Raw genomic sequence first — 26169 nt, forward strand, 5'->3', positions numbered from 1 at the left:
ACTGGGATGGGGTGGGTTGGAATGGATTGGAATAGAGTGTGTGAAGTGGAGTGAGTGGGATGGATTGGAATGGTGTGGGATGGAGTGCGGTGGATTGGAGAAGGGTAGATTGGATTGGAGTGGGTGGATTGGATTGGAGTGGGGTGGACTGGATTAGAGTGGGGTGAATTGGATTGGAGTAGGGTCGATTGGAGTGGTGTAGACTGGATTGGAGTGGGTTGGATTGGAGTGGGGTGGACTGGATTGGAGGGGGATGAATTGGAGTAGGGTAGATTGGATTTGTGTGGGGTGGATTGGATTGGAGTAGGGTGGATTGGAGTGGGGTGGATTGGAGTGAGGTGGATTGGGGTAGATTACATTGGACTGGAGTGGGGTGGATTGGATTGGAGTGGGGTGAATTGGAGTAGGGTAGATTGGATTGGAGTGGGGTGGATTGGATTGGAGTAGGGTGGATTGGAGTGGAGTGGAATGGATTGCAGTAGGGGGGACTAGAGTGGGGTGGCCTGGATGGATTGGAGTGGGGTGGGTTCAACTGGGATGGGGTGGGTTGAATGGATTGGAATAGAGTGTGTGAAGTGGAGTGAGTGGGATGGATTGGAATGGTGTGGGATGGAGTGGGGTGGATTGGAGAAGGGTAGATTGGATTGGAGTGGGTGGATTGGATTGGAATGGGGTGGACTGGATTAGAGTGAGGTGAATTGGATTGGAGTAGGGTAGATTGGAGTGGGGTAGACTGGATTGTAGTGGGGGTTGGGGTGGGCTCGATGGATTGGAGTGGGGTGGACTGAACTGGGATGGGTAGGTGGATTAGATTGGGATAGAGTGTGTGGATTGGAGTTAGTAAAGTGGATTGGAATGGGGTGGGGTGGATTGGAGTGGGATGGATTGAAATGGGGTGTGGTGGGCTGCAGTGGGATGGATTGGAGTGGGGTGGATTGGGGTGGGCTTGATGGATTGGAGTGGGGTGGACTGGGTGGACTGGATTGGAGTAGGGTAGATTGGATTTGTGTGGGGTGGATTGGATTGGAGTAGGATGGGTTGGAGTGGGGTGTATTGGAGTGAGGTGGATTGGGGTAGATTAAATTGGACTGGAGTGGGGTGGATTGGATTGGAGTGGGGTGAATTGGAGTAGGGTAGATTGGAATGGAGTGGGTGGGTTGGATTGGAGTAGGGTGGATTGGAGTGGGGTGGATTGGATTGCAGTAGGTGGACTAGAGTGGGGTGGGCTGGATGGATTGGAGTGTGGTGGGCTCAACTGGGATGGGGTGGGTTGGAATGGATTGGAATAGTGTGTGAAGTGGAGTGAGTGGGATGGATTGGAATGTTGTGGGATGGAGTGGGGTGGATTGGAGAAGGGTAGATTGGATTGGAGTGGGTGGACTGGATTTGAGTGGGGTGGACTGGATTAGAGTGGGGTGAATTGGATTGGAGTAGGGTAGATTGGAGTGGGGTAGACTGGATTGGAGTGGGTTGGATTGGGGTGGGCTTGATGAATTGGATTGGAGTGGGGTGGACTGAACTGGGATGGGGTGGGTTGGAATGGATTGGAATAGAGTGTGTGAAGTGGAGTGAGTGGGATGGATTGGAATGGTGTGGGATGGAGTGCGGTGGATTGGAGAAGGGTAGATTGGATTGGAGTGGGTGGATTGGATTGGAGTGGGGTGGACTGGATTAGAGTGGGGTGAATTGGATTGGAGTAGGGTAGATTGGAGTGGGGTAGACTGGATTGGAGAGGGTGTTGGGGTGGGCTCGATAGATTGGAGTGGGGTGGACTGAACTGGGATGGGTAGGTGGATTGGATTGGGATAGAGTATGTGGATTGGAGTTAGTAAAGTGGATTGGAATGGGGTGGTGTGGGGTGGATTGGAGTTAGTAAAGTGGATTGGAATGGGGTGGTGTGGAGAGGATTGGAGTGGGATGGATTGAAATGGGGTGTGGTGGGCTGCAGTGGGATGGATTGGAGTGGGGTGGATTGGGGTGGGCTTGATGGATTAGATTGAAGTGGGGTGGACTGTATTGGAGTGGGGTGAATTGGATTGGAGTAGGGTAGATTGGAGTGGGGTAGACTGGATTCAAGTGGGGTGGATTGGGGTGGGCTTGATGGATTGGATTGGGGTGAACTGAACTGCGATGGGGTAGGTGGATTGGATTGGGATAGAGTGTGTGGATTGGAGTTGGTCAGGTGGGTTGGAATGGGGTGGTGTGGGGAGGATTGGAGTGAAGTGGGTGGATTGAAATGGGGTGGATTGGATTGGGGTGTGGTGGGCTGCAGTGGGATGGATTGAAGTGGGGTGGGATGTATTAGACTGGAGTGGGGTGTGTTGATTCGAAATGTGATGTATTGTAGCAGAGTAGATTGGACTGGGATGCATTGGAGTGGGGTGGATTGCATTGGGGTGGGGTGGGTGGATTGGATTGAGGTGGGGTGGATTGGAGTGGAGTCAATCAATCAGGAATTTGTAAAGCACACTACTCACGTGTGAGGGTCTCACGGTGGTGAGGTGGTGGGGGGGGGGGGGAGAGCAGTGCTGGTACTGCTCGAACAGCCAGGTCTTGAGAAGTTTCCTGAAGGTAAGGAGTTCCTTGGTCTGACTCAGGAGTGGGGTGGATGGATTGGATTGGTGTGGGGTAGATTGCATTGAGGTGGGGTGGATTTGAGTGGGGTGGGTGGACTGGATTGGAGTGGGGTGGATTGGAGTGGATTGGTGTGGGGTGGATTGGATTGGGGTGGGTGGATTGGAGTCAGGTGAATTGGGGTGTACTGTACTATTATCTGTCTAAGCATCATTTCAAAAATTACACATAATAAATAAATTTTAGAATAAGGTGCCCACAGGGAAAAACAAAAGAAAACATGAGTGCAAAGTGAGAAAAGAGGACTTGGCATAATAAAAGAAAGTTAGCTATAAAAAATAAAACTTTGCAATTTTGTTTGTCCTGATGGGCATGTTTTTGCCAGTCACAAGTTTTCTGTTTGCAGGGCACTAGAACTCAAAAAGAACAAAATAGTACCTCAATCACGTCAGGAGCAGCAGACAGGACCTGATTACGTTGAATCAATCAGTGCTTGGTCTCTGCTCCACACAGATGAAGGGATACGATGCTAGGCCTGCAGTGACAAATGACAAGGCTGTAAAGAAGAGTGCCAAGTAAGCCAACAAATTAGGAAGCGAGAAGCAGACTCCAAGCCCTTTGCTGTACACAACAGAGTCTCACAAGCAGGTGCATGCACTAGCGCATGCACACGCAGGCTTGACCCTAAAAAGGAGCCCTGGCGAAAAAAAGTAGTTGCTCAATGTCACACACATAGGTCAAGTAGGGAAGCCAGGATAACTGTACATTTTCCATTTTCAGGCTGTGCAATTCAGCCACTAGAAGGGCATATCTTTCTGACATCAAAGTTTATTGCTTTGTTCTTAATTCTTGGAGGATGAGAGGAGAGCATGGGTGACAGGCAGAGTCTGCTTTTTTTGGCACAGTTTTACACACCGTGAACTCAACCCTGAAAACCGCGAATGCAAGCAATTTGGTGGTTATTTACAGAGACCACACATATTCTCTACAGATTAACATTGTTTTATTGTATCTCACCAGAGAGGACCACATGAACAAAGCCTTCAGACCTATCCAACAAGATCTCTGCTCCCAACTCTCTCTAGAGTGAACCACTTTTTGTTTTGGGGGAGTTTGCGAGACAGTGAGAGACAAGGCGAGAGGTTGATAGGGTTTTGTGGGCAATCTGAGCTCACTTACTCCTGTCCAATCGGAGAGAAGTAGCTCTGTCATTTCATCGCAGTACATTTCAGAGAAATACGGCTTCAGAGAACTTGATTCACTGAAAACAATTTCAGTATAAAGGTCAGATTTTTATGTACGGTGTTGAAAATGAGGGTGAGAGAAGGAGAAAAAACAAACAGACGCAGGAGCAAATTGTGGTACCTACAAAAGAGGGTGGATCTTTCAAGCATCATCCACACAAGAGTACATAGAAGGTAAAGAGCTACACCAGAGATTCACCGGTTCAGGCCAGGACAGAAGCCAGGACAGAAGACTGGAATTATGTGGCAGGGGAGGACAAAATTGTGTGTCAGGGTTGACTAAATTATGCAGCAAGAAAAGGCAACATCTGAGCCATGATGTGGCATATTTTGTCATAGTATTACCCCATTATGTTGTCATTTTTACGGCTGTTAACATTATCTGAGCAAAGATGTCACCTCATTAGCACCAAGATACAGCAATAAGCAACAGAGAGGTGACCAGTCAACCTTAGCGAAGGGACTTCCACAGGGCAGCAACACTTGTTGGCATGTCTACTTTTGATTAATTTCAGATAGAAGCAAAACCTTTTTGTTAAAATCTGCAGATTTTTCAGCAGATGAAGGATTATGTGGGAAATGCTACAAATCCACAATTATGCACAAAATGCATCTTCCCCACAACTGCATAATTCCAGTGGCCTTGGTTATACTTCAGGAGTACACAGCAAAACTGGGGAAGAAATGAAAGAAACAGGGCCAACTCAGACCAAAGGCAGCGGGTGCGTAAGGGTACAACAAAACAAAGGTGCAGGGGTGTGAGGCAGGTGAGAACTTTCATCAACCAAAGGTGCTGAACCATTCATGGTGTTGGCAGGTACTGGCCTGGAGCAGGTATCCACGCTTACATTGTCGCGTGCATCTATATCACCTCGCGCCGAGACCAGGTGCAAATGTGGTGTGCATCAACTAACGCAGAAACCAGTCCAAGCTCTCTTTGACAGGCTGGCACCTAGTTGTGGGCAATGTTGGTGCACCTCTTGCGACTTGTGCCCTCCGCACAGTGAATCCTCCACGGCGACCTCTATCCTGCTTGCCAACACCTTGTTCCCCCGCGGGCTACGCAAGAAGTCACATGTTCAAGAAAAACCTTTTGAATTTTTTTAGCGAACAACAGGATTTATTATCAATTATATTTCCCTCTCAATTGAAATATATTTTATTTAATAAATTACTTTATTAATGTATTGAAACCTAACTCAACTCCATCAACAATCTTTAAATGAGTCTTTTTTCGTAGCCTAAATCCTAAACCTAATCTGACCATTTCCTAAATCGTATTCTCCACTTTGACCTTATGAATAACTCCAACCTTATCCAAAACACATGCATGATCTTACCTTTACCCTACTAAATCTCCAGCCATGACCCTCACTCGACCTTGAGTAACTTCACCCTGACCCTCACCCATGCCCTGACATTTACTCTTTGGCAAACATTACATTGGCCCCAACCCTGACCCTAACATTCACCCTCGCCCCAAGCCTAGAAAATAACTCTAACTTTGGACCTTCCCTTACACGCCCCTAACCTTGGGATAAGCTTCATCTTTGCAGTAACTATCACGCCAACCTCTAAACCCAACCTTGAACCCATTGTAAAGAGTTGTTTTCCAATTTGTATTTCTCTGATTTTATTTTCAGTGATTTTTTCAATTTTTCTTTTAATTCTCTGTTTAAATGGATTTTTCCTTCAACTAATTGCTTTTATTTAAATATATTTTAATTGAAATTTAATGAGAACATGTAGCACTTAAAATCACTAAACATAAGGAAAGGAAATTAATTACTTCCGTGTCACACTATGGACTGAAAAATCATCACCAACACACAATGAGAAGAAGTAAACAAGTTGTTGAGTCGGAATTATACAAGTGTGAGCACATTAAGGTAGGCTCACACATGCAGGAGAACACAACTGAAGCCTTCCCTCCGTCCAGGGCTGCTGGTGCATAACGCTCTTACTAGTTGGGGTGAAATTTTAATTATGCCAGAGACATTCATGTAATTACTCAATTTTAAGCGCACATTTTTATAATATTTGCATGTGTGAAAGTCAGACAAGCAGAAAGGTGAGGGCTAGCAGTTGTGGTGTGCGGCAGCTTTGGGGGTGGCCTGCCTTCCTTTGGGCAGTTCTTGGTTGTTAAGGCGAGTGAGGGGTTGGGGGGCAGAGCGGAGTGAGGGGAGACAGACATGGGTACAGTGTTCAAGTGTAGCCAGCTTGGCTGTTGCTTTTCTCTCCGTAGGGTGGGGAGACGGGCTCCTCGTGGTGGTGGAATAGACCTTCCCAGGAGGTGAAGCAGGCTTGGATCCAGGAGGCTGTAACCCGGGGAAAGGTCTCTGCAGCGACACCTCCCTGTGGACCAAGGAAGGTGCTTGCTATCTGCACAGTGCCAGTGGTGTGAAGACACTGGTGACAGACTGCAGAGTACGAGGTGTGGTCTCGTCTCTACTCTGCAGGAGTGCCATGATGAAGCACCCTCTGAACAGGAGAGGGTGGTGCTTTGAAGAGTGTCGGGGCATTGTGGCTAGCACTACCAACCCCGCCGCCCTCTTAAAAAAGGATAGGTTCAGAGACTGCCATCAATGCACTGGGGAGGTTTAAAATGGGTAATAAACATTGGCAGCTTACAGCCTCCTAACATGAGCTGCTCACTTGTTCCCAGTGCTTAATTTGTAAATAAAAACGTGCTGGTGCCCAAATCCCTCCTTTTAAACATGCGACTGCTGCAATTAAATATGGGAACACGGAATGCTGAAGCGGCGTAAACCTGAAGCCATCTCATGCCTCTTTAACCCATTCACAGCCACTCCCTGCCCCTTCAGCTCACTCTTGCAGCTTTCCACTTTCTCCCTTTGTGACACTTTTTCGTTTTTCCCTTCTTCCGTCTTTCCCATATGTGTTGTTTGCTCGCAACAAATGATTGAGGCCGAAGAATAAGCCCCGGCCCACAAAAATAAGCGCTGGTGCTCAGCACCGGAAACAAATTAAGCACTGCTTGTTCCAACATGTGATACAGACTGGTCACTGAGTTACTGTGTGAAGCTAGCAGATATCTTGTGATACACCGTGGACCTGTGTGAGTTGGAATGTCTGCTGAGGCACACAGCAGACTTATAGATGCTTGTTTAACATGGGTAATAAACATTGGCAGCTTACAGCTTCCTAACATGAGCTGCTCACTTGTTCCAACATGTGATACCGGCTGGTCACTGGGTTACTGTGTGAAGGGAGCAGATATCTTGTGATACACCGTGGACCTGTGCGAGTTGGAAGGTCTGCTGAGGCACACAGCAGACTTATAGGTGCTTGTTTAACATGGGTAATAAACATTGGCTGCTTACAGCCTCTAACAATGAGCTGCCCACTTGTTCCATTATGTGATACTGACTGGTCACTGGGCTACTGTTAGAAAATGACCCTCTCTGAAGGGTCACCCCAAACATTTTGCCTTCCTCCTCCTATTTTCTGACCTCATTTTTGTTGGCTTTAGGACTCTGGATATTTTACCACTGCTAACCAGTGCTAAAGTGCATGTACTCTTTCCCTAAAACATGGTAACATTGGCTCATACCCAATTGGCATATTTAATTTACTTGTAAGTTCCTAGTAAAGTGCACTGCATGTGCCCAGGGCCTGTAAATTAAACAAAACTAGTGGGCCTGCAGCACTGATTGTGCCACCCACATAAGTAGCCACTTAACCATGTCTCAAGCCTGCCATTGCAAGGCCTGTGTGTGCAGTTTCACTCCCACTTTGACTTGGCATTTAAAACTACTTGCCAAGCCTCTACATATAAGTCACCCCTAAGGTATGCCCTAGGTAACCCATAGGGCAGGGTGCATTGTAGGTAGAAAGCAGGACATGTACATATGTGTTTTACATGACATGGTAGTGAAAAACTCACACATTCATTTTCCACTACTGTGAGGCCTGCTCCTCGCATAGACTAGCATTAGAACTTCTCTCATATACTTTTAAGTGGTATATTTTGATCTGGAAGGAGTAGCCCTGTCATGTTTAGTATTGTCGGAATGGTAATAGAAAATCCTGCTTACTGGTGAAGCTGGATTTGATATTACTATTTTCGAAATGCCACTTTTAGAAAGTGGGAATTTCTTTGCACTTAAAACCATCTGTGCCTTACAGCCTGTCTCCAATCCATGTCTGGCTGGGCTGGTTGACAGCTCCCCTTGTGCATTCCAGTCATATGCCATAAACACAGGACACTCAGTCACATCAGCCTTCATCTGCATACTGACTGGGTCTACCTGGGCAGGAAGGGTGGAGGGCCTCCCTCTTACATCTCAAAGGCCATTGGCCTGCCCTCACACACAGTACCGATAACCACTCACAGGGATCCTGGCAGACAGGACTGGGCTGAAAAGGGAACTTGTGCACTTCAAAACCACTCTTTGAAGTTTCCCCCATTTCAAAGGCACTTTTTGGTATATAAACTGGGTCTCTGACCCCACCAAATCAGACACTTCTGGATCCCCACCTGGACTCTCTCAGAGGTACTGCCTGGCTGGCCAAAGGACTCATCTGGACTGCTTTGCTGAGAAGGACTGCTGCCCTGCTTGTTGCCCTGCTGCCTGCTGGCCTCTGTGCTGGAAGGACTCTGCCTTCCCTACAAGTGCTCCCCAAGGGCTTGGATTGAGCTTGCCTCCTGTTCTGACGTCTCAGGGCCAACAAAGACTTCACCTAACAAGTTTTAGCTAGTTCACCGACACCAGTAACGACTTCAGTGACACCAGGACCAATGCAGTAGTCTGCTCCAGCCCCGTGTGAAGGGAGCAGACATCTTGTGACACACGTTGGACCTGTGTGAGTTGGAAGGTCTGCTGAGGAATGCACCGGAGTTATAGGTGCTCGACTGTGAGATGAGGCTCTTCACTGCGGTGGTTTGGTGACAGGCTCATGTCCATGAAGGAGGGGGGGGGGTGGCCTGCTCACCTTAAGCAAAGTGCACTGATTGAAGTCAAGATGGCGGATGTCTGCTTTTGTTCCGTTGGAGGCGGGCACTGAATTAGTGACAGCTCACAGCCTGTCAGAACCGTGGGCGGCACACTGCGCGTGTGCGCTGCAGACTATGGCTCTTATTCACAACACCTATGCCAAGCAGCACTCGTGTAGTACAGTTTTACCTATTCTTACCGCCCTACGTGGTTAGGCCTCGGAACTTCTAAAATGGGATTATTCAGAGAATATCCACGTACAGTTGGTAGTAACTGAAAGGGCTGGGCTCTCTTTAGTTCCGTTACTGATAGGAGTCGGACACTTAGGGGCTGGTTGAATACTCCTGAAGCACTGCTGATGTTACTCAAGTACTTTGGTGTTAGGCCTGGCAGCCGCAGGCCCTGGCGGTGCCGCATAGAAGGGAGCGGGGCCCGCACCGCCCCTTGGGCAGCCTCTCACTGGACCCCTGCCGGACATCCTGACTGCGGCCTGCGGTTTGGGGGCCAGAAAGGTGCCCATGGGGTAGGGTGACCATAATTCTGAAGCCAAAAACCGGGACATGAGCTAAATCTCCCGGGACAGCCGGTGAAAAAACGGGGCTGTCCCGACAAATCCGGGGCGGCTGGTCACCTGCCATGGGGCCTCCTGCGCCTCCCACAGCCGCATTCCTCGCCTGCTACAGGGCGGTGCTCTGCAACTTTCACAGACAAGGGGACGCCCGCCGAAGCCCCAGGACACTGCCTGACACCTGCAAGGAGGTTTATCCCGGATCCGGGCCTCGGCCTCTCCACCCTGCAGCACTGAGCTGTGCCCTGTGAGGAGTCGGGCATAGACCCGGCTTTCAGCGGGCACGTGATGGGTATTTGTGTGACACTGTCAGGTTTCATCGTGTAGAATAGTTCTTTAGGCCCTGTCCCCCCTGTGGCAGAAAGATGTGCCGGCTGGACAGTAGGTGGTTTGTATGAGGCACCAGGGTTGGCAGAGTTTATACTCAAAAGGTCGTCATTTGATGCTGTGAAGAAATATTGCTCCATTGGCTTGTGCCAGGCCCTGGCGTCCTGCAATATTGAGCTCCTGTCCTGTTTGGAAATCGGACCCGACTCTGCCAGAACCTTCTGCACAATGGATACTTCTCTGGACCCCAAATTTCCATTACAGGGGGCGGGGGGAGGGGGGGGGGGGTTGCAGACTCCTTGGAGCTTTTACCCACCTACGGCTGGTACCAAACCATGTGACGGGGCTGCACCCACCCCAACCCGGCTCTTCTGAGCAACCCTTTCACTTAGCAGCGCCCCCCCCGCACCGCACCCCCCCTACCCCCCGCCTCCTCCATAACATCATTTCATAAACCAGGCAGAGGAGGCAGGAGCCGCATCCCAAGGCTGAGACGGGCCCTGATCCAATTACTGGGAGGTATCGATCCGACAGAGTGAAGTCACAGGCTCCCGCCCTCTATCACCGCCCGGTGAGGGGCGGGGAGGGGCAGCACAGAGCAGGGAGGGGTAGGGGGGAGGACAGATGTGCAGGAATCTGTTGCAGGAGAGGAGCCCATAATGGAGTATTGGTGGTGGAGAGAGGAGAGGGCAGAGGAGGGGAGTGGAAGGCAGTGGAGGGGAGGGGAGAGAGAGAGAAGGACAGATGTGCATGAATCTGGTGCAGGAGAGGGGCCCAGAATGGAATATCGGTGGTGGTGGTGGAGAGAAGGGAGGGGAGAGAGAGGAAGGGCAGATGTGCATGAATCTGGTGCTGGAGAGAGGCAAAGAATGGAGTATGGGTGGTGGAGAGAGGAGAGGGGAGAGGAGGGGAGTGCAAGGGAGGAGAGAGGAGGAGAGAGAGAGAAGGACAGACGTGCATGAATCTGGTGCTGGAGAGGGGACCAGAATGGAATATCGGTGGTGGAGAGAGGAGAGGGCAAAGGAAGGGAGTGGAAGGCAGTGAAGGGAAGGGGAGAGAGAGAAGGACAGACGTGCATGAATCTGGTGCAGGAGAGGGGCCCAGAATGGAGTATGGGTGGTGGAGAGAGGAGAGGGCAGAGAAGGGGAGTGGAAGGCAGTGGAGGAGAGAGGGGAGAGATATGCAGGAACCTAGGGCAGGAGAGGGGCCCAGAATGGAGTATCGCTGGTGGCGGTGGAGAGAAGAGAGGGGAGGGGAGTGGAGGGGAGAGAGGGGAGAAATGTGCAGGAGCCTGGGGCAGGAGAGGGGCCCAGTATGGAGTATGGGTGGAGGTGGTGGAGAGAGGAGAGGGGAGGGGAGTGGAGGGGAGAGAGAGGAAGGACAGATGTGCATTAATCTGGTGCTGGAGAGAGGCCAAGAATGGAGTATGGGTGGTGGAGAGGAGAGAGAAGGGGAGTGCAAGGGAGGGGAGAGAGGGGAGAGATGTGCAGGAGCCTGGGGCAGGAGAGAGGCCTAGAATGGAGTATCGGTGGTGGCGGTGGAGAGATGAGAGGTACAGGAGAGGATAGTTCAGTCCAAGTTTGGTGTTATCTTAGACCTAGTTAATCGAAGTTGTAAGCTTGTTCTATAGGATCTTTTTTGACAAGCAGCTTACAGTTTGAGTTCTTACTTCTTGCAGGATTCAATACCATAAATGTAGTTTATGCGCTTTTAAGCTCCAACCCGTGCTCCTTACAAAAACGGTAACGTCACCCCGAAGCTGCTATAGGCCTTTAAGTGATTCTGATATCAGCAGGGAGGGAACACACCGGCCTAAGATTTTTTGGGAATCACAGCCATCCCTATCCAGCCAATTCACTACGTCACAGTGAAAATAGGGTTGGGGCCAGCAAACAGCCCTGCCTCACACCCCACAACATCCCTAGATGGTCTGTGAGTTGCTCACCCGTCGGACCCCAGCATAATTTCCTTGTGTACCTGGACGGGAATTGCCAGTAGATTGGAGGGGATGCCCACCGTATCTAGGGCTCTCCACGGCAGTACTCTTGGGACTAGATCAAAGGCGCCGGAGATCAACGAAGGCGACAAAGTGACGACCCCAATAGCTGCGGCCTTCCAAAGATACGATTATAACAGAAGACATGATCACGCCTGCTAGTGCTGCGTCGAAGGGCCATACGTACGAACACATTTTCCCATTGACACAGAATCGGAAAAACATTGCTACATCTGGCCCTAAATCCCGCCTGAAACTCGGAGAGTACGCTTCTCTCCCTGGTCTAGGCCAGAAGATGCGCTAACGCTCGCCTGCACAAAATCTTCTGCTAAGCATAGACCAATCGGCTGGTACTTACTTGGGACCTGTGTAGACCTTTCTTGTAAATCAGGATAATATCTGCAACGAGCCAGGTGGGGCGGATCTTCATACCCTGTACGATCAACTTAGAGAGATAATCCGTGTAGGGACCTCAGATGTCCAAGTGGGCTTTGAGCAGCTCACTTTGGATCCTGTCCAGGCCTGGTGGTTTATCTTGAAGAGTTGAACTAATCGTTCCTGTCGCCTCCCTGAGTTCCAGTCTCAGGGTGTCATGGGTCTCGGTTTTGCTGCCAGTGCTGGATCAATGCTCATCCATGCGGGATCTGCACTGCAAGAGTACAAATTACTAAACTCGATTTTGAGTCCTGGGGTTGTACATCGCATTCCAGTGGCAATCCTCCCATCATCTCCTCTCAGTGCCAGGGTACCCAAAACCTTCTGGTATTCTTGGAGGACATAGCAATGTTAGCTCGCCCCATACTGCATCTTCCCAGCCCCTCTTGGCCGTGGCCGCCTCTGTTTTGTAGGTTGCCCTACAGTGCACAAGTTGGGAATTAGTTTCAGCTTTTTCAGCTAACAGAAGCTCTGTCCTGGCCACCCTACAGGATTTAGTATACAACGGGCCTTCCTTTCGAGGTTTGGGAGCGCACTCATTGCCATGCATTGCTATTTGACTCATATTAATAAAATAGTGTTTTGTGGGCCCTTTCCAGGTACGGGCCTGTCTCGCTGGGAGAAGCCCATCCAATATCACCAGTTGTTCTTTGGCTATGTTTACCACCTTCTCTAGAGCATCCTGATGTTTTTCAACCCATCCCCACCTAATACCGTTTCCATTATTGGAAAGCACAACCTCTCCTACTTTGGGTGGCCTTTAATACATGGGGCTTAATCGAACGAACCCAACATTAACAGACTAAAGGCGTTATGACCGCTATTGATCCATTCAACCACAGGCCAGAAGGCCATGCAGATTCCCAGTACCGGAGAACCGTGCACAACCCATGCATGGGTGGTGGATGTGCATTCCCTCTACAGAGAACCATGCAGATTCCCAGGACTGGAGAATGGTGCACAGCCGATGCGTGGGTGATGGATGTGCATTCCCTCTACAGAGAACAATGTAGATTTCCAGGACTGGAGAACCGTGCACAACCCATGCATGGATGGTGGATGCACATTCACTCTGCAGAGGGCCATGCTCATTTCCAGGGCTGTAAAACCGTGCACAACCGACGCAAGGGTGGTGGATGTGCATTTCCATTACAGAGAACCATGCAGATTCCTAGGACCGGAGAACTGTGCACAACCCATGCATGGGTGGTGGATGTGCTTTCCCTCTGCAGAGGACTTTGCAGATTCCCAGGACTGGAGAATGGTGCACAACCGACGCATGGGTGGTGGATGTGCATTCCCTCTACAGAGAACCATGCAGATTCCCAGAACTGGAGAATGGTGCATAACCCATGCATGTGTGGTGGATGTGCATTCCTTCTACAGAGGACTGTGCAGATTCCCAGGACTGAAGAATGGTTCATAACTGACGCATGGGTGGTGGATGTGCATTTCCTTTACAGAGAACTATGCAGATTCCCAGGACTGGAGAATGGTGTACAACCGATGCATGGGTGGTGGATGTGCATTCCCACTACAGAGAACAATGCAGATTCCCAGGACTGGAGAATGGTGCACAACCGATGCATGAGTGGTGTATGTGCATTCCCTCTACAGAGGACCGTGCAGATTCCCAGGACTGAAGAACCATGCACATCCCATGCATGGGTGGTGGATGTGCATTTCCTTTACAGAGAACCATGCAGATTCCCAGGACTGGAGAACTGTGCACAACCCATGCATGGGTGGTGGGTGTGCTTTCCCTCTACAGAGGACTGTGCAGATTCCCAGGACTGGAGAATGGTGAACAACCAACGCATGGGTGGTGGATGTGCACTCCCTCTACAGAGAACCATGCAGATTCCCAGGACTAGAGAATGGTGCACAACGGATGCATGAGTGGTGGATGTGCATTCCCTCTACAGAGGACCGTGCAGATTCTCAGGACTGAAGAACCGTGCACAACCCATGCATGGGTGGTGGATGTGCATTCCCTTTACAGAGGACTGTGCAGATTCCCAGGACTGGAGAATGGTGCACAACCAACGCATGGGTGGTGGATGTGCATTCCCTCTACAGAGAACCATGCAGATTCTCAGGACTGAAGAACTGTGCACAACCCATGCATGGGTGGTGGATGTGCATTCCCTCTACAGGGGACTGTGCAGATTCCCAGGACTGAAGAATGGTGCACAACTGACGCATGGGTGGTGGATGTAACTGATGCATGGGTGGTGGATGTGCATTCCCTCTACAGAGAACCATGCAGATTCCCAGGACTGGAGAATGGTGCAGCACCGATGCATGAGTGGTGAATGTGCATTCCCTCTACAGAAGACCGTGCAGAGTCCAAGGACTGAAAAAACGTGCACAGCCCATGCATGGGTGGTGGATGTGCATTCCCTCTACAGAGGACTGTGCAGATTCCCAGGACTGGAGAATAGTGCACAACCGACGCATGGGTGGTGGATGTGCATTCCCTCTACAGAGGACCATGCAGATTCTCAGGACTGAAGAACCGTGCACAACCCATGCATGGGTGGTGGATGTGCATTCCCTCTACAGAGGACTGTGCAGATTCCCAGGACTGGAGAATGGTTCACAATGGATGCATGAGTAATGGATGTGCATTCCCTCTACAGAGGACCGTGCAGATTCTCAGGACTGAAGAACCGTGCACAACCCATGCATGGGTGGTGGATGTGCATTCCCTCTACAGAGAACTGTGCAGATTCCCAGGACTGAAGAATGGTACCCAACTGACGCATGGGTGGTGGATGTGCATTTCCTGTACAGAGAACCATGCAGATTCCCAGGACTGGAGAATGGTGTACAACCGACGCATGGGTGGTGGATGTGCATTCCCTCTACAGAGAACCATGCAGATTCCCAGGACTGGAGAATGGTGCACAGCCGATGCATGAGTGGTGGATGTGCATTCCCTCTACAGAAGACCGTGCAGAGTCCGAGGACTGAAAAAACTTGCACAACCCATGCATGGGTGGTGGATGTGCAGTCCCTCTACAGAGGACTGTGCAGATTCCCAGGACTGAAGAATGGTGCACAACTGGCGCATTGGTGGTGGATGTGCATTTCCTGTACAGAGAACCATGCAGATTCCCAGGACTGGGGAACGGTGTACAACCGACGCATGGGTGGTGGATGTGCATTCCCACTACAGAGAACCATGCAGATTCCCAGGACTGGAGAATGGTGCACAACCGACGTATGAGTGGTGGATGTGCATTCCCTCTACAGAAGACCGTGCAGAGTCCGAGGACTGAAAAAATGTGCACAACCCATGCATGGGTGGTGGATGTGCATTCCCTCTACAGAGAACCATGCAGATTCCCAGGACTGGAGAATGGTGCACAGCCGATGCATGAGTGGTGGATGTGCATTCCCTCTACAGAAGACCGTGCAGAGTCAGAGGACTGAAAAAACGTGCACAACCCATGCATGGGTGGTGGATGTGCATTCCCTCTACAGAGGACTGTGCAGATTCCCAGGACTGGAGAATAGTGCACAACCCACGCATGGGTGGTGGATGTGCATTCCCTCTACAGAGAACCATGCAGATTCCCAGACCTCCTTTCAAGAAGTAACAAGCATCGGCAAAGCCAATATGTCCTGCTTTTCAAAGGTTTTTGCCAACCTTTTGACGATCTCAATGGTTGTTATTGATGCTAAACAGCATCAGTAAAAAGAGAAAAATGCTCATTTTCTATTGCAGGAGGCTGAGATATGGGAGCCCAGGGAACATGACTCTAAGGCCGTTTGCCGTTTTAAAATGTGGTGTGCCAAGATGGCAGATGCCCATCTAGGGCTGACACATTAAAGCACACAACAAAGGAGTCGTGAAAGCATCGTGCAAAGAAAGGAGTGTCCTGACAGCCGGGCCCTTCAATATATTTCAAAAAGTGGGTCCAGGATGGGCACGGGAACAGCAGAGGAGGAGGGTGCCAGAGATAGAAACCGTGTGCTGCTGGACAGTGGGCATCCACGATGCCAGCTGAGGGGGCGGGGGGCATCGGAGCAGCCAGGGGTGGGACGTAAGACACGTGCCACAAGAACTGTGGGCTTGGCTGTGAGAGGGAAGCAGCGTGGAGAGCTGAAGGGAAGAGAAACAAGCTGGTCCCCTAATGAGAGCAGTGGAAAGATCCAAGTCACCAAACAAACAGGAAGTTACAGTATTGTCACTGCATTTATGTATTATTTACTGCCCTTGCACGGCCTTGAAGCGCTTCATCACAAGAAGCGCGCTATTCCGAACCCAAGGTTAGTAGCTAACCTACCGAGCGCTGGCTACTGTGCAAGGTTGGCATTAGGCTCGTGCCCTAAAGGAGCCATGCCACGCACTGACTCCAGCTCCCTGAGGCGCATTAAAGCGATAGGATTCCGGTGTTATCAGGGCTGGGGGCGATGTCAGCTCATGCAAACAGTGGGTGGGATGGACATACGGGAGATTCTCTCTCCCTCCCTCTCCCAGTCTGCCCCTCTCTCTGTCTCTCACTCTCTTTCCACCGATGAATGGAAGAGGGTAGCTCTGCTGTACCCTGGGGTCGAAGGACGGGTGAAGTGAAGAGGGTAGGTCTGCTATAACCCTGCGGTGGAAGGAAGGGTGAGGTGAAGAGGGTAGCTCTGCTGTACCCTGGGGTGGAAGGACGGGTGAAGTGAAGAGGGTAGATCTGCTGTAACCCTGGGATGGAAGGAAGGGCGAAGTGAAGAGGGTACGCTCTGCTGTACCCTGGGGTGGAAGGACGGGTGAAGTGAAGAGGGTAGGTCTGCTGTAACCCTGGGGTGGAAGGAAGGGTGAGGTGAAGAGGGTAGCTCTGCTGTACCCTGGGGTGGAAGGACGGGTGAAGTGAAGAGGGTAGGGCTGCTGTAACCCTGGGGTGGAAGGACGGATGAAGTGACGAGTGTAGATCTGCGGTAACCCTGGGTGGGACAACAGGTGAAGTGAAGAGGGTAGCTCTGCTGTACCCTGGGGTGGAAGGACAGGTGAGGTGAAGAGGGTAGCTCTGCTGTAACCCTGGGGTGGAACGACGGATGAAGGGAAGAGGGTAGCTCTGCTGTACCCTGGGGTGGAAGGAAGGGTGAGGTGAAGAGGGTAGCTCTGCTGTACCCTGGGGTGGAAGGACGGGTGAAGTGAAGAGGGTAGATCTGCTGTAACCCTGGGGTGGAAGGAAGGGCGAAGTGAAGAGGGTAGCTCTGCTGTACCCTGGGGTGGAAGGACGGGTGAAGTGAAGAGGGTAGGTCTGCTGTAACCCTGGGGTGGAAGGAAGGGTGAGGTGAAGAGGGTAGCTCTGCTGTACCCTGGGGTGGAAGGACGGGTGAAGTGAAGAGGGTAGGTCTGCTGTAACCCTGGGGTGGAAGGACGGGTGAAGTGAAGAGGGTAGGTCTGCTGTAACCCTGGGGTGGAAGGAAGGGTGAGGTGAAGAGGGTAGCTCTGCTGTACCCTGGGGTGGAAGGACAGGTGAGGTGAAGAGGGTAGCTCTGCTGTAACCCTGGGGTGGAACGACAGATGAAGGGAAGAGGGTAGCTCTGCTGTACCCTGGGGTGGAAGGACAGGTGAAGTGAAGAGGGCAGGTCTGCTGTACCCTGGGTGGAAGGACGGATGAAGCGAAGAGGGTAGCTCTGCTGTAACCCTGGGTGGAAGGACAAGTGAAGCGAAGAGGGCAGGTCTGCTGTAACCCTGGGGTGGAAGGACGGATGAAGCGAAGAGAGTAGCTCTACTGTGACCCTGGGTGGAAGGACAGGTGAAGCGAAGAGGGCAGGTCTGCTGTAACGCTGGGGTGGAAGGACGGGTGAAGCGAAGAGGGTAGCTCTGCTGTAACCCTAGGGTGGAAGGACGGGTGAAGTGAAGAGGGCAGGTCTGCTGTAACCCTGGGTGGAAGGACAAGTGAAATGGAGAGGGTAGCTCTGCTGTAACCCTGGGTGTAAGGACAGGTGAAGTGAACAGGGTAGCTCTGCTGTAACCCTGAGGTGGAAGGACAGGTGAAGTGAAGAGGGTAGCTCTGCTGTACCCTGGGGTTGAAGGACGGGTGAAGTGAAGAGGGTAGATCTGCTGTAACCACGGGTGGTAGGACGGATGAAGTGAAGAGGGTAGGTCTGCTGTAAACCTGGGTGAAAGGACGGATGAAGTGAAGAGGGTAGCTCTGCTGTAACTCTGGGGTGGAAGGACGGGTGAAGTAAAGAGGGTAGCTCTGCTGTAACTCTGGGGTGGAAGGACGGGTGAAGTAAAGAGGGTAGCTCTGCTGTAACCCTGGGTGGAAGGACGGATGAAGTGAAGAGGGTAGCTCTGCTGTAACTCTGGGGTGGAAGGACGGGTGGAGTAAAGAGGGTAGCTCTGCTGTAACCCTGGGTGGAAGGACGGATGAAGTGAAGAGGGTAGCTCTGCTGTGACCCTGGGGTGGAAGGACGGGTGAAGTGAAGAGGGTAGCTCTGCTGTAACTCTGGGGTGGAAGGACGGGTGAAGTAAAGAGGGTAGCTCTGCTGTAACTCTGGGTGGGACAACAGGTGAAGCGAAGCGGGTAGGTCTGCTGTAACCCTGGGTGAAAGGACAGGTGAAGTGACGAGGGCAGATCTGCTGTAACTCTGGGGTGGGACAAAAGGTGAAGTGAAGAGGGTAGGTCTGCTGTAACACTGGGGTTGAAGGACAGGTGAAGGGAAGAAAGTAGCTCTGCTGTAACCCACCGAAAGTCCACACTGTAATGTCTACACCCAAAACTAAAAGACATGAAGTACTTGAATTATAAAACCGGGAAATGCAAACTGCTGAAATTTACCACATAAAAATAAGAATAAAATACACATATAGAAAATAAAACTCTATACATAAACCAGGCCACTTCTTGATTTTAATGGGGTTGACGCCTCCGGTACATTACACTCACTAACCCCCGGCCCCACTCTTAGGAAAACAACCCACACCCTTCCCTCGGCATTTGAAATTTTGTAACAAGTTGTCATAAACTTTACCCTTCTACAACACATATATTAGGTGTTAATATGGTTCGGTTTAAGCTTTTTATCTGTTATACTGTCTTTTTTTACTGCATTTTTTATGTTTGTTTTCCTTTAGTTGTTTCCACTGGTTATCACTTTGTAGTAATGCATTTATGGAAATATTTTAATAAGGACCAGAACACACCCAATATTGAATCTATCTATCTGTCTGTCTGTCTATCTATCTATCTATCTATCTATCTATCTATCTATCTATCTATCTATCTGTTTATCTATTTATCTATTTATCTATGTCTATCTGTCTTTCTGTCTATCTATCTATCTGGTACTGTATTATAAAATACACCTATCTATTGATACTGCATTAAAAAATCTATCTATCTATCTATCTATCTATCTATCTATCTATCTATCCTGGACTATAACTTACATCTATCTATCTATCTATCTATCTATCTATCTATCTATCTATCTATCTGATACTGCACTATCTATCTATCTATCTATCTATCTATCTATCTATCTATCTATCTATCTATCTACCTGTCTTTCTATAAGTCTGTCTCTCTATCTGTCTATCTACCTGTCTTGCTATCTGTCTGTCTGTCTGTCTTGCTATCTGCCTGTCCAGCTATCTATCTGCCTGTCTATCTGTCTGTCTGAGAACAATGTGAGGTGGGGGGTGAGAAATAGGAGCCATAACGAGCGAGAAAGCCCGTGAGTGAGTGATGGATGGAAGGAGGGAAGGGCGAGGACACTGATGGATGAAGGGAGGGAGGGGCTGGGAGAGTGGTATTTGCTGACAGGCAGAGCCACGGTTTCAAGAGAGAGGGCTGTTTGTTTTTTTCAGTAGCACAGCTCTCCCAGGTCTGCAGTGAGCTGGCAAAGGAGCAATAATATAGCCTGACATCACCACGCGAGCTGAGCCTCCCACAGGGGTGGGGATGGAGCTGGGAGAGAGAGACTTGGGACCAGCACTCTAAAAGCACTCGGGCAGACACACGGCAGCAGGGCATGCTGACAGAGCCTGGCTATGATCGCTTGCGGAGGGACTCTGTGACATCTCCGGAGGACGCGGTACCCGGCCTAGACATGAGCAGCAAGGTCGCCTCCACGCCGGTCGCATCCCCGTCCCCATCACCGGCCCACTCGTGCCCTCCTTTGGCTGACCCACGCCTGCAGGATGACCAGGAGGTGGCCACCACATTTTGCATGCTTATCCCCAAAATGCCACAATGGAAGTTTGCGAACCCGTCGGGGTTCCTGAACCGCAGCCCTTCCAGCGTCAGCAAGGATCTGCCAAATGCCCGCAACGTGGCCCCTGCGGAGGCCGCGGGGCCCGCTGCCAGCTTGGCCGCTGTCTTAAGCGCCTGTGAGCCCGTCTGTTCGACTCCATGTTCTTTGCAGGTGATGAACCGCTTTCGAGGTGGCAGCGGTGGTGGTGGTAATGGTGGAGCAGCGGCTGGTGCAGGAGGCAGGAAGGCCAGCCGTGTGGAGGGCATCAAGCTTGCTGGCGAGGAGTGGAACCGCAAGGGGAGTTTCATCAACAAACCTGCTCAGGGTTGGCTGCACCCAGATGACCGGATCTTGGGGCCTGGCGTCTCCTACATCGTAAGGGTGAGTCCTTGTGGCTTCTGATGGGGGCTTCGGCGTTCACTGCATTTACAACATTTAAATAGACATTGCTGTTGCTGTTGTACGTGTTGTGGGGGTTTGGGATGTACTTGCTTCAAGAGCTCCATTTGAGTTACGCTCACAAGGTACAATCCTAGCCCGCAGGGGTGAGGGCAGAAGGAACTCTCAACAGTGGTGATCAGCGAGAGTACCTGTTTCCAATGCAGAGTGGGGGTCACTCCTGAAAGGTTGAGGAGGCGGGTGGGGTTTGTTGGCCTACACACTGGTGTGGACCCAGCAAGGCCGCTCATAGCTTGAACTGGTGCTCACTAGCTTCACTCTGTCTCCTGATGTACCTGTGGTGAGACTGGAGCGATGCACGTATGTACCGTGAGACGGGAGCCATGCATGTATGTACCGTGAGACGGGAGCCATGCACGTATGTACCGTGAGACGGGAGGAGCCATGCATGTATGTACCATGAGACGGGAGCCATGCATGTATGTACCGTGAGACTGGAGCCATGCATGTATGTACTGTGAGACGGGAGCGATGCACGTATGTACCGTGAGACTGGAGCCATGCATGTATGTACCATGAGACGGGAGCCACGCATGTATGTACCATGAGACGGGAGCCATGCATGTATGTACCGTGAGAATAGAGCAATGCATGTATGTACCGTGAGACTGGAGCCATGTATGTATGTACCATGAGACGGGAGCCATGCAGGTATATACTGAGAGACTGGAGCCATGCACGTATGTACCGTGAGACGGGAGCCATGCATGTATGTACCGTGAGACGGGAGCCATGTATGTATGTACCATGAGACGGGAGCCATGCATGTATGTACCGTGAGAATAGAGCAATGCATGTATGTACTGTGAGACGGGAGCCATGCATGTATGTACCATGAGACGGGAGCCATGCATGTATATACCGTGAGACTGGAGCCATGCATGTATGTACCGTGAGATGGGAGCCATGCATGTATGTACCATGAGACGGGAGCCATGCATGTATAAACCGTGAGAATAGAGCAATGCATGTATGTACCGTGAGACTGGAGCCATGCATGTATGTACCGTGAGACTGGAGCCATGCATGTATGTACCGTGAGACGGGAGCCATGCATGTATGTACCATGAGACGGGAGCCATGCATGTATGTACCATGAGACGGGAGCCATGCACGTATGTACCGTGAGAATAGAGCAATGCATGTATGTACCGTGAGACTGGAGCCATGCATGTATATACCGTGAGAAGAGCAATGCATGTATGTACCGTGAGACTGGAGCCATGCATGTATGTACCATGAGATTTTAGTGAAGCTGGTATGTTTCTGTGAGACTGCATGGATGCCTGTACATATCAGCAGGGTTGTAGCATGACAGTTGCGCCGCCTTTTGTTAGCCTTCCCTAGACACAAAAGTTAAAATGCCCGCCAGGGTTGGCCTTAACCAATGAGAAAGAGAGAGAGTCTACAAAGTTCTCTTGAAAGGCGTGGCTCCTCCTTAAGGGTCGGTAGGGGGGTGGCCGAGCCTGGCAGGCACCCTGCTGTGGTGCTGGTCCCCCCTGCTGTGGTGCTGGTCCCCCTGGGCCACCTGCTATGACGTCAGGTACACAAGAGAGGCTCCAAGCATCGCCCTGCATCAGATGACTGTGAACCTTGCATTAAACCTGTGGGGGGCGCCCGGGACCCACATGGGCAAGGCACAGCTGACAGTCGGCCTAGGCTCGCCCCTGCACCCCAGGCCAGTTCATTTTCATTGCCTGTGTTAGAAACTCATGGATTTTGGTTTATCTCTGAGGCAGGTTTTTGTGCTCACTGATGCAGTATTTCTCTCCAGGCGATCTCCACTGAGAGCTGGGCCCCCGGGGGAGGCGCCCGGCCCCCCACAGGCCATGTGATGTGCTTAGGCCCCCCCCCCCCAGGCTCCTCCCAGAGGCGCACGTGGATGCGCAGGCACGTGACACAGAAACAGCACCCTGGAACCCCAAGTCTTAAAACAATGTCTTCACAGCGGTCAAGGGAGGCTGGATTTCTGCTTTAAAACGAGACGGTTTCACTTGTTTTCCTGAACCGAGACTGCTGGGGTGCACTGTGGGGGCCCCTAAAGCCGCTGAGACCTGATATATTTATGTCTCGTCAACATAGCTGCAGTCCGTGTCTTGTGCTCCCCGAAACGAGGAAGGAATGAGGGGCTCAGTCCAGCGGCGCTACGACGCCTCCGCAGGGGCAGTAAGCGCTATACAAATACTGTTAATAAAGTCGGCGTTCGGGAATTACCAGGCCCTGAAACCTCCACCTTCTGAGAACAATTCAGAGCAACTTGTAAGAAGCCAACAAGAGCGTCTCGTCAGTCTGACTGACAAACGCAAGAAACGGGGTCCGGCCTGGTCCTCGCTGGGAACTCGAGGGTATAGTGCCCCCATTGACTTCTAGCGGCCGGCAGGCAATTCCAGGCGGGAGACAGCCTAAAGGATGCATTCTTTGGTTTACAAAAGACGGTGGCCTCCCTCGTTGATCGGGTGCTCTGGCACGTGGGATGGGTTCTGGCGCCTGCACCCCGAAGTCCCTGGATCTATTTGTTATGTTATTTCATGTCATATTGCATCAGGTGCACAGCACACGTTATGCTTTCAGTATTTCCTCTGCCCCGTCAGCTCTGACTCCTTTTGCGCCTTGGTTTTGGAGTCCAACATAAGCTGGAGCCTTGAAGGCTTTATGGTTTGTGGCACGTGCAGCGTATTTGTTGTTTGCTCCTGTGTACACCGCGTGTTTTCATAGATGTATGGATTATAGAGTTTAATGTGTGAGACCCGAGGGCTCCCAAAAGTGTTTCCTTGCTGCCTGGGTAGACTGGCTTATCCATTCCCTGGTGTAATGTTCTGTGAGTGAGTTAACTGAAGCTAGTGAGGATGTGGTGTGGTTGTAGGTGAAACTGATGCTATCTGCCCTGCCAGGGGGAATAGTCTTTAAGAGCCCATTTGTGTAAGAGCACCCTACAGCTACCACAACAGAGGTGCAGGTAGATGCAAGTTACCTGCAGTGATTTTGATTGATGACTGACATCCAATTAAAATGAACCTGACAAAGGTGCCAATTCTTATTGGCCACCCTTTCAACAAATCAGATTAGGGTTCTGTGTTATAGCAAATTTGATTGGATAGTGGTAGCCAATCAGACTAGCTCCCGGGCAACTGCCTTGAATGTGCTTCTGGGCCATTGCTTTCGCAGAAGTCAGTGGACAGCTGCAGAATTCTGCCTGCAGTTCACGTCTTATTACCCCATGGCAGGGGGAAGTGGATCCCCTGGTGATAGTCGAGTTGTGACGGTATTCACTTCCAGTTACTATGGGGTAACCATGCCCAGGTTGGTGTTGGGCAGCCATGATATCCCTGTCCTGGATATCTGATCACTGCTGGGTCAGTGCAGAAGTTCTGATGAACGTTTTTGTTGACTGGTTGGTGTGGGAAGTACTAAGAAAAGCGCTTGCATTGTGCGCATTTGATACCCAACAATATAGCATAACTGAACTTTGTTGGACATTGTGTGTTCTATATAATATGTTGTGTGGTGAGTCAATGATACCCACTGATATTTAGTTATATGTCACAATATTGAGGTCGATGATATCCACTGCACATATATCGGCCCCACAGTATCTGCTACCAACATAACATCAAGGTATAGATTTACTGTTCTTAACTTCATCCACATCCTCTGCACGACAACATGATGGGAGTCAGTACTGTGGTAGAACTCAACATAGCATATCTGCTGTGTGCGCACTATGATACCAAAGGGTTCAGTGCCCCTGCTCAGGTGGATACTTTTAGAGCGCTCTCTCTAGTGTATTCTCTGGGTAGCTGGGTTGAAGTTAACAGATGTTGGGGCACACAGCTGTTTACTATTATTTTTTGTGCGAGGCATGTGTGTGCTGTGTTGGATGCGTGTGAAGTCTTCTGTACAAAGTAACATGCATGGCACGGACAGACCAGTTGGGCCTGATTTCCTTCATCGCTGTGTGACTTCGGATGGCAGAGGCAGGTTGGATGGCCCCTTATTTCCAGTATCCGTATGGTAGCATACACGGGACAGGCGGAATGCTTGGCCATTAGATGCCTTGCATCCTCCAGTACCATGCATGGGCGGGACATGCTGGTTACCCCAGTTTACCTCTCTCCAGTACCACGCATGGGAGGGACAGGCTGGTTACCAAGGTTTACCTCTCTCCTGTAGCACGCATGGGAGGGACAAGCTAGTTACCCCGGTTTACCTTTCTCCGGTAGCACGCGTGGGAGGGACAGGCTGGTTACCCCGGTTTCCCTGTAGAATGCATAAGAGGGACAGGTTGGTTGGCCCTGGATTCCCTGTATCTGTATGGTTGCTAGGCCCCTAGATGCCTTGCATCTGTCCGGTAGCACGCATGGGTGGGTCAAGCTGGTTATCCCGGTTTACCTCTCTCTGGTAGCACGCGTGGGTGGGACAGGCTGGTTACCCCGGTTTCCTTGTAAAACACATGAGGGACAGGTTGGTTGGCCCTGGATTCCCTGCATCCTAATGGTAGCATTCTGGGGAGGCACGGTCCTGCTGGGCCACATATTTTCTGTGTCTGTAGAATAGAATGTTTCCTATGGAAAGCTAGTCAAATTTGACATTTAACAATGCTTTTCTATCCCTAAACAACCAAAAAAAAAAATAAGTTATCTTACACAACTAAGAAAAATCCCAGAACCATCTGAGAAGTGGGTCTAGGTTAATGAAGCACACTAGTGCCTTGCTGATGCTGTAAGGCACTATGCAAGTGTTAATGACATAACTTTGTGCCTGTGGTTAGTAGGGGACTGTATTCCTGGCATCTGCCAGAATTTGGTAGTTGACGGATTGCAGTGCCTCTTTCAGTACAGTGTCCCGAATGGACCAGACAGCCTTGTTTGGAACCAAAAACCCTTGTATTTTGATAATAGGGCCTGGGATTAAGAACACGGCGTGGGCACAGATCTTCACCAACTGTTGTGTAACTGGGAAGTGCTGGACTAGGACGCCTCAGCAACATCACAAACATCCTGGGTCCCCTCCTCTCCTCCCTCAGGTTTCACCAGGTGTGGCAATGTGTCTCTCCCCTTCTCAGGTCCGCTTCTGGAAGAAGGTCTGTGCTTCCTCATGTCACCATTATGGTTCAGTTACCGTTCACACGAGGGAGTAGTCGGCAGTATAGAGATACTGTAAACTAAGGAAGGAGTAACTGGAAAGAACAGAAAAGGTGTGCCCTGTGGAAGAGGCCAACAGGGGCGACAACTTCTATGGAGCAGTGTTACTCAGGCGCCATCAGAGTTCCCATTGTAGGGGCTCAAGGGTAATTATTTCAAACCCCACCGAAGCCTGGGCTGTGCTCGGGAACTGACAGTATGGACATTTTATTCTGGCCTGTTAGAGCATCATTGGATGAGTGGTGTGGATTGCACGAGGTGC

General features: G+C 50.7%; 1 protein-coding gene across 2 annotated transcripts in view; it reads left to right on the forward strand.

Annotated features, from left to right (window-relative positions):
* SHC2 (SHC adaptor protein 2) overlaps positions 1–26169 on the forward strand; it is a 175465-nt gene that overhangs the window by 62478 nt on the left and 86818 nt on the right. The window contains exon 1 of one of the 2 annotated variants that reach the window (XM_069217508.1): positions 19870–20688. The exons of the other annotated variant lie outside the window; for it this stretch is intronic. Coding sequence (XP_069073609.1) covers positions 20086–20688 — 603 coding nt within the window. The 5' untranslated portion in view covers positions 19870–20085. Of the gene's footprint in view, positions 1–19869; positions 20689–26169 lie in introns of those variants that run through there. 2 annotated transcript variants of the gene reach the window in all.

Source organism: Pleurodeles waltl, chromosome 12, assembly GCF_031143425.1.
Source record: "Pleurodeles waltl isolate 20211129_DDA chromosome 12, aPleWal1.hap1.20221129, whole genome shotgun sequence".
Taxonomy (NCBI): domain Eukaryota; kingdom Metazoa; phylum Chordata; class Amphibia; order Caudata; family Salamandridae; genus Pleurodeles; species Pleurodeles waltl.